Source organism: Sitodiplosis mosellana, unplaced genomic scaffold (genome assembly GCF_009176505.1).
Source record: "Sitodiplosis mosellana isolate CC-2019 unplaced genomic scaffold, AAFC_SMos_1.0 Smas_scaffold_1, whole genome shotgun sequence".
NCBI classification, from domain to species: domain Eukaryota; kingdom Metazoa; phylum Arthropoda; class Insecta; order Diptera; family Cecidomyiidae; genus Sitodiplosis; species Sitodiplosis mosellana.
In genome coordinates this window covers 22229038-22238050 of record NW_022595244.1, presented here as the reverse complement: position 1 = coordinate 22238050, position 9013 = coordinate 22229038, and the positions used below count along the sequence as shown (strand labels likewise).

Sequence of the window (9013 nt, the reverse complement as noted above, 5' to 3'; positions counted from 1 at the left end):
CACACACACACACACACACACACACACACACACACACACACACACACGCAAATGATAATGCTCAGAATATTTTGAGTTGTGCAGCAACGCAAATATGAAGGATCTTAGATAAATGTTTTTATTATTCAGTTGCCAAAAATGTTCAAATCCTATTGATATTACGACGATATTGTGGAAAAAACCAATGAAGCCAGAGATGTAAATAACTTTTCGTTATGTTTACGAGACTCTTCAGTGTATTTTTTCTTCTGCTCCACTTGCATGCTTATCGCAATGAGTTTTAGAAAATACGTGACGGAATTGAGAGTGTTTGTGTCGCGAACGGTTGTTTTGTTCGTTCGTTGTTTAAATCGATTTTAATCCCTTCAATAAAACTTTAAATTCCTACTTAACTATTTAATTTTCCGTCGGAATCTTTATTCAAACTTTCACGAATAATGAGCTAGCGCAATTGCGCTCGACATTTCTCTGTTTTTCCACGACTGAATTAAATAAAGCGAAGAAGAAAAATAAGGACGGTGATAAGCGAACCAAAGCATTGCAGAAACCCTTTCAAAAAATGCCGTGCATAAGCCATCTTCTCTTTGTTGTTTTCGCCGGCGCTTCTTCTTTTTCATTCGTCCGACTCTTTTTCTACCATGTTGCATGTGGGTATCGTAAAATATATGCTGTGAAGTCATGAGGTAATTGCTTTTCCCAATAACGAATAGCGAACGATAACGTTTAAATGCTTTCGATTAATGTCGTTTCTATAGCAAAGTAAAGCAGAGCACAGCGAACACACCGACCAAACCGAAGATAAACGGAGTAAGTGTTCATCAATAATGTTGCCTGTGTGTTGTGCACTGTGTGCGAGACAGAGCGTTCCGTGGAAATTTATGCCATTTTCTTGAGGAGGCAACGTGTGAGAGTATGTGGCTTCAGAAATTAGTTCATTTACTGGCTGAGTTCGTGACATCAATCCAATATTGCCGTTGGCACATCGACAACTTGGAGCCAGCGAGCGAACGAAGGAGCGCACATTACGATAATAGAGTAAATCATTAAAATCGGTTAATTTCGGAGATTTAGAAAATCGATTCAGTGTGTGATTATAACAATGGATAATGATGACGATGCAATTTAGCGGAGATATTCCAAAAATTAATTCGCATCAACTAGTCGAACGATGCTAAAGATCTCGCAAGCACTCAAGTCAAACCCGCTTGACATCTGATGCGGCGACATTCCATTGAAAACTGGATCATTTGTATTCAAGTGGATTTTTGCTATGCTTTGCAATTTTAGCACACAAACGCAACCATCAGCGCCGTGCAATTGAGCATAAAATCGATGCTTGACAAAATGATGCAACGCCATCGCTTAAAACTGGCGAACGCTTTGAAAATTACCTCAAGGAAATGATAAAACTTTTGGAAACTTTTCTAATTATTGTCTTGTCACTTCAACGCACGTTCGCACATCATGAACACCATAAGTTTGCTTTTTTTTCCGAACCAGAAAAAAAACGATTTTTAGTTTAATCCAATTAATGACAGATAGCTGAGGATATATGCTGAGCATAGAAACTCAGCAAGCTGAGATTGGGATATTTTGACTTTGTGACATGCTATTCAAACAAATTTATGATGGAGGGGAGTTTAGAACACATTTCCCATTACACTCCATCAACACTCCCCCAAAATTCCACATAAATTTGCACGAATAGCAAGTCACAAAGTCCAAACGTCCCAATCTCAGCTTGATGAGTTCCTATGCTCAGCATATATCCTCAGCTATCTGTCATTGACTGGTTTAATCTAATGCTTAAGAAACAATGTGCCCGCTGTATGTTTCGGAAACTAAACGGTTGGCTCAATGCTTTGAGCGAACATTCTTCAGTTGCATCGAGCGATATGGACAAAGCTAAATTTACTGCTCTGCTCTGCTCTATTTCAAACGCTATCGAGAATCTCGATTCGAGATTCAGTCCATCGATTTAAAAGCCACAATCAGCACATTGTTTCCGATATCTAACCAACAAATGACCAACATTGGTCAATGTTTCCACTTGAACGCAAAATTGGCTATAATCAGCACTAAATCTTATACGAGACTTTCAAAACCCTCTGACACATACTCTGAGTGGAAATGTAATCATGACATTTATCAACATCGCAAAGACCCATTCACTCCGTACACTACACACAGTGGGCTTGTGTAAAGTTTGCATCTTCGATAGAAAAAAAGTACAGAATTACATTTTGTAACATAGAAGATCTCAGATGCAACCATTCCAGCGTCTGACATAAATTACAACACAACGGAAACAATTTATTAGTGATATAATTCAGGAAAAAATAACATCATAGTCAAGACATTTATTTAATTTTTTTCAATATCATGTACGTTTCTCATTGTCATGTTTTTATTATTCTTAAATTTGTATTGTTACTGATTTGGTGTTCACTGTTCAGTGATCAGGCATTCGCTTTCATTCGATACGGTGTCAGTTGAAGTTGTGTTCTAAAAGTGGTCGAACGTGAATAAGAAAAATGAAGCTGCTCTTACTCATAGTTTTAATCTGCATTTGCTTGAATTTTGTTAGTTCACAGCAAACAGAGCAACAACAAGAGCAACTGGAACAACAAAAACAGCAATGGCAGCAGCGGCAACAACGACAACGGGATCATGAACAACAAGAACAACAACGACGACGAAGGCAACGACAACGGGATTTCGAAGAACAAATACGAAAACGAAAGATACAAAGAGTACAAAATCAAATAATGCAAACGGCAGCAATTTTCGGTTAAGAGAGGTTTTGAATTATCATTAGACTTAAAATATTGTCTGTTAGTTAAGTATGTTCTAATTTGTATGATTTATTAAATTAACTCTATGTTCGGGTATCCCATTAACCAGGTGTATTTTGATTTCACATTTTAATTTTTCATTCATTTCGAAAATCCGTTCTTCACTTGCAAAAATGTCATAAATAATGTTCCCAGAATTCAACGAACTCATAAATATCGATGTCTAAAGTTATCATATGAGACCGTTCGCGTGTTTAACAATAAATTGCAACACAAAGGAAACAATTTATTAGTGATATAAATAATCAGAGTAGTGAATTCGCTTGGGCTGATAGCACTGAAGAAACATCAATGTGAATTGTCAAACTATTTAGTATTTTTCAGTAAAATATTCGTTTGAATATTAGACATGTGAACACATGTCATCTTCCTCCAAACTCCGCACAATAATATCGAGTATGAACAAGCTATATGGGTAAGATGGTTTGTGTTATAATTGCTGATTTTTGGTATAAAAGAATATGAAATGGTTTGCTATTTTGCAAGTGTTTTCAGCGCAGTGTGGATCATTCCAGTATGATCCATATATATATATATATATTGGTGGAATGGAGAAACTGAGTTGTATTCCTCTCTCTCAATAATAAAACGAGTCATTTCCGTTTTGGGTTATTGTTGCTGCTGCTGTTCATTGTCATGTTTTTATTATTCTTAAATTTGTGGCTTGTTTGACGTTCAGTGATTTTGGCTTTTCAGATATTCACTTTCATTCGATACGGTGTCAGTTGAAGTTGTATTTCCAAAGTATATGGTCGTGTACAGGAAAAATAGAGCTGCTCTTACATATAACTTCAATTTGCATTTGCCTAAATTATATTAGTTCACAACAACTGGAGGAACAACAAGAACTAAACCAACGACAAGAATAACGACGACAGTGCAGGAAATACCTACAGAATCTGGTAAAAGACTATTTACATTTATTTTATTCCTTGTGTATGGTTGTGTCTGTCGGCAGCTACAAGCAAATTCACACAACTGGCCAGTGCATTATTTACCTAGCACTATGTATCTCTTCTTTTTACTACAATGGCAACCCAAGGAACACAAGGGATTTAGTTTTACAACAGAGGACTTTTCTCTCTTCCAGGTAAACATGATCTTCGTAGAAAATTACCTGTACCTTTTTTATATCGTGAAATCGCCTCATCTGACACGGTTTTCAAATTCTTTTTCGTTAATATCACGTAGTGTTCATTGTCAGTAAATGAAAGATGCGAAAGAATTCTACAAAGTAATGGAAAGCTTACTTAAATGAACCATTTGCAGAAAAATACAGTACGGAGTTCAGCGGAGATACATACGTACATAGGCTAAAACAGCACTCTTTGCTGTATTTATATTTCTATTGTTCAATACACATCTAAGTGGCCATGAACGCACTGCTTCAGATATAGCAAACTATATCCGCCGAACTCTGCACAGCTCCACTGTACACTGAATTTCTCCGCAAATGGTTCATATGGGTATTCTTCATCAGGATTTCATAATAGTATTTGGAGAATGATGTTTGAATTGTTGCAGTCTGGTGTTTATTGTTCTTCTTCGGGTATGCAATAATGCACAATGCAGCAAAACACTATGTAAATGGTACACTTTCAGCAGAGATGCCAACAGTGTTCCCTTTTATAATTTCAGAGACAAAATAACAAAGAGAGGAAAAGAGAAAGAGAAAGAGAGAGAGAGAGAGAGAGAATACGAGTATTTGGCTGAAAATACCTTCTTCCGAAGCAAGTTGGAATGTGTTTCTTGGGGTGTATTCGGTTTTCGGTAATGAATAGTCTTGAAAAGCCATCGGCATTGATTAATTGATACTCATTTATCGAGCTGTACAAATGTAGCACACCCTCTAAATGTGGTGCTTTTGCAAATGTAAACCACAAAAATACCTCATCCAAAATAAAGTGGACGCTTGAACGAAGAGCAAAAGAGAACAAAAGCACCGAAAGAGAGTGAGAGAGCGGGAGAGTGAGAGAATAAAAAATATGTGGCCAGTGGGATCAATCGAAATGCCATCCGTAATTTACAGAGTAAAAATCGAGTAATTGTCGTATGTTGATTTTCGAACAGGGCAATGTGTATTCCATTCAATAGACACACTTATCAAACTCATGGTCCGTAATAAATTTATTTGGATTGCTGGCTATGCTTGATGTGCGTTCAAATGTGTGAATTTATTCGATTTGGGTTGGCGATTCGATATTTGCACACGAAAGCATTTTCTCTGTTAATACCCAAATTGCTTGATTCGCATCAAACATTGAACGCAATAAACCGATTGGCAAACATCAACGAAATGTAAATAAAAACCACTACAATCAATTTTTTGGCCATTGTTTGGCCAAATATTTTAATTCGTTTTCTTCAGATTCACACTAAATTCACAGATGGTTTGTTCTAAGGTGATGCTGCACTTGGAGCTGGAGTCGGGGGAGATGTTTCCTCTTCTCTTAAAGCAGCCATAACACCAATCTGGATCAACTTCAACTAGATTTTTGGAAAAGAAAGAAGAAAGAAAAGTCAGTAAGTTTTCCCCATGAAAACAACATTGATTTGACTATTACCGCTCCTTCAATGCCTTGTTCTAATGTATCGGCCATCGTAAGGTTGAATATGGCACCATTTAATTCTATTTTCTCGACTTCGTTCAGGTTTTTTTCCAATTGGAGCTTCATTTTGATGAATTCTTCCGATTGTTCGACTGTTTTGACGGTAGTTGTTGATATCTCAGTTGGAATCGATGCTGAGAAACAAACCTTCAAAATATTTAAATGAATCAATTTTTTCCACTTAATCAATTTAACTGCTATATGATTTATGCTTACTTGATAAACAAACAATAACAAAAACACAACACTCAAATTTGATGCCATTTTTGCAAAACTCTCACACAACTGTTAATGGTATTCTGAGTAAAAAACGAAACAACGCCAACTTAAATCATATTCAGTCACAAGTTAGTTGTTCGTTTATCTGTGTTCAAAGCAAAACAGTTCATATTCATGTATGTAATCGTACGTTATGACCTTTGACCGAAACGCATTGATATTTTATTCTGCATCCCATTTTGTCCAGCGATAAGTGACGACATTCGGTCAACGGCTATCAAGCTGTGCGACAATAAACATAAAGCATTAGTTTAGGATTACGATTGCAACACACACTTTTGAATTTGTGATAACTTTTTGGGCAGATTTTTGGTACGTTCTGGAAGAATGTGGTTGATGAGAGTTAATCAATGGACAATTTCACTTTGAAATGGAATTGAATAATACGATTTTTAATTAAATTTTTATTTTAATGACTTTGTTAAAAAATAGTTCACAATTTTTCTAACTTTGGTTTTTGTAACGATGAAATATTCAAATAACATTTAAACTGACACAACCAAATTGTGTTCTGTCAAACTTTGTCTCGCTCACACCATCGCTATCACACTGACTCGTTCGTGTACGAATTGCTGTTAGCGTAAAAGTGATGTTGGTCGAAAAACACTCAGTTTAAATGTTCTTTGGAAATTGTATTATGTGAACATTATTGATGGAAAGTGAAAGCGATGTAGTTGCTTGAACTTCTCTCAAATCAGCTTTGATACCAATCTTGAATTAGTCAAACTATATTTTCCGAAGAGAAAGAAGAGAAAAAAGTAAATAAGATTTTCTTATCATAATTAAATTGATTTGACCATTACCGCCCCCTTGATGCCTTGTCCTAATGTTTCAGGTGACGAAACATTTTGGATGGCTTCATCGAGCTCTTCTCTTCATCGTTCAGATTTTTTGTCAATTCGGACTTTAAACTGTTAACGTCTTCGGTTTTTTGGCCCGCCACAGCGGTAGATGCTGGTATCTCAGCTGGAATCGATGCTGACAAACAAACCTTTAAAATATTTAAAAAATGTAAAATTCATTTGAATGAAATTGGTCGCTCGTTTATTGCCGAATATAAATTAACATGCGCACTCGGATATATAGTAATTGATTGGTGTACTAGATTTTAAGCGTTTGTACACCTAACCGCACGTTATTGCCTTTGATCGAGACGAACTGATACTTTGTTTGCATCATAAATATATTGCCGGAACAACAAGAAGACAGCCAATGACATCTCTAAACCAACTCATTGAATCATCGAATTTTTCGGCAACTTTTTTCAATCGTGTGTGGCTTGAGTTGAATACAATAATCAACTTTACGGTGACACTACGTACAGAAGCTTCTCTGCACACACATCGTAGAAGAGAGTTAAAAAATCATAGTATTTTGGCAAATGCATCGAGTATCCATTGCAAAACATCAATACGTTTTGGTTAACGCGTAGTAACGGCCCACAGAGAAGCTGTTAGCGTCGCCGTAAAGTTGATTTTATTCTAGTAAAGCCACACACGATTGAAAAATGTTGCCGAAAATATCAATGATTCAATGAGTTGGAATTGAGATGGCATTGACTGCTATGTGTCAAATGACTTACATTTGAAATGTATTGTGGCACTATCGCTATGGTTTGCATTATATTTCCACACGTGTGACAACTGATCCATATTTGACTAAAATTCTATAGTTTTGAATCTATACAAGGCATTAGTTTGGGATTACGATTAAATCGCACAGTTTTGATGTTGAAAATGGTTTTTGATCGTTATCAGTATCGAAAATGGTTAGTTGGGGCATTGAAACGTATATGGAAATTTAGCCACCAGGTGTAGTGGTTTTAGTTATGATTTGAAGTTGTCATTTGCATAAGATGTACATGCTGTTCGGCTTATTTGTGTCACTTTTAGCGCGTAATATAGCAAATCTGAAAATGGATATTCGAGTACAGTGGCTACTGATGAATACTCTTTTCCCTCCTAACAACGGGGAATACTTTCAGAAGATATATAATATGGTGTGGTTACATTCAGCTGACATAGGAACAAATATTATGTAAGCTGAATGTAGTCACTGGTAATATGACATATTTGGTTTTAAATCGAGAATCTTATCATGAGAAAAACAAATGTCAAGCTTATTTCTTCTGATAAACTATTCATTGGTTATTATTTCATCAGTTTTTTTTTCATGTTGGTAAAATGGAATTTATATTAATACAAAGCTAGTGGATTGTTGGCTATCTTCACAAGTATAGTGGATGGCAACACAGATGATTTAAGATTGATTAGATGAACTAAGGTGATGCTGCACTTGGAGCTGGAATTGATGTATTTATTCCTCTAAAACCAGCCGTTAATCCAGTCATGAAGCCAACCTTGAGTAAATTGATCTAAATTTTCAGCATAAGAAAAAAAAAGAAGGAAAGGAAGAAAGTTTGTAATGAATTCGTTTCTTCTCATTAAAACAACATTGTTTTACTATTACCGTTCCAATAATGCTTTTTTCAAATGAATCGGCGGTGGTAAGATTGTTGAGGGCTTCATTGAGTACTTTTTTCTCCTCATCGGTCAGGTTTTTCTCTATGTCGATCGTCGATTTTTTAACGTTTTCTGTTGTTTGGCCCGTTACTTCGGTATTTTCAGCTTTTGGTAACTCAGGATAGATCGATGTTGACAAACAAACCTTCAAAATATTTAAATAAATTATTATTTTTCCCCACACAATTGTTTTTCGTTTTGAATGCTATATGATTTATGCTTACTTGACAAACAAACATTAGCAATAATAACACAAAGCTTAATTTTGAAGCCATTTTTTGCATCTCTAGTTACAACGGTCGACGGTATTCTGATTAAAAAAACGAAATAATGCCAACTTATGTCATAGTTTGATGGTCGGAAGTTAGTTGCTGTGTTCAAAACAAAATACATATACACTTAGAATTGCCAAACCAATTCGGCAATAAACGAAGAAAAAAAATGTAAATAGCCATTCATCTGTTGATCACATTTTTCGTTCGTCTGTTGCCGAATGGAAATTAACTTGTACACTCTCTACACATATGTTGAGATATCTCAATAGATTTTCACATGTATGTATTGTACTAGACTTTAGGCGTGTATACATACCTAATCATATGCTATTACTGTTGACCGAGACGCACTGATACTTCTTTTTGCATTCCATTTTTACAAGCGATAAGTGAAAACTGATAGCTGTGTTACTGACATTCTACAGGAGGCATTAGTTTAGGGTGTTACGACTACAAGTGCAAAAAAATCGTTT

The 9013-nt window shown here is 35.7% G+C and overlaps 3 protein-coding genes across 4 annotated transcripts in view; all 3 read right to left on the bottom strand.

Moving 5' to 3' along the window:
* LOC129575682 (uncharacterized) overlaps positions 1 to 9013 on the bottom strand; it is a 203090-nt gene that overhangs the window by 191662 nt on the left and 2415 nt on the right. The gene's annotated exons all lie outside the window — the stretch shown is intronic.
* On the bottom strand, positions 5174 to 5828 carry LOC129575704 (uncharacterized). Its single transcript, XM_055459642.1, has 3 exons — positions 5681 to 5828; positions 5420 to 5611; positions 5174 to 5342 (listed from the first exon to the last, which is right to left on the bottom strand). The coding sequence occupies exons 1-3, from the start codon at positions 5726 to 5728 to the stop codon at positions 5253 to 5255; spliced, it is 330 nt and encodes a 109-aa protein (XP_055315617.1). The 5' UTR covers positions 5729 to 5828; the 3' UTR covers positions 5174 to 5252.
* On the bottom strand, positions 7763 to 8771 carry LOC129575696 (uncharacterized). Its single transcript, XM_055459631.1, has 3 exons — positions 8490 to 8771; positions 8213 to 8410; positions 7763 to 8117 (listed from the first exon to the last, which is right to left on the bottom strand). The coding sequence occupies exons 1-3, from the start codon at positions 8547 to 8549 to the stop codon at positions 8022 to 8024; spliced, it is 354 nt and encodes a 117-aa protein (XP_055315606.1). The 5' UTR covers positions 8550 to 8771; the 3' UTR covers positions 7763 to 8021.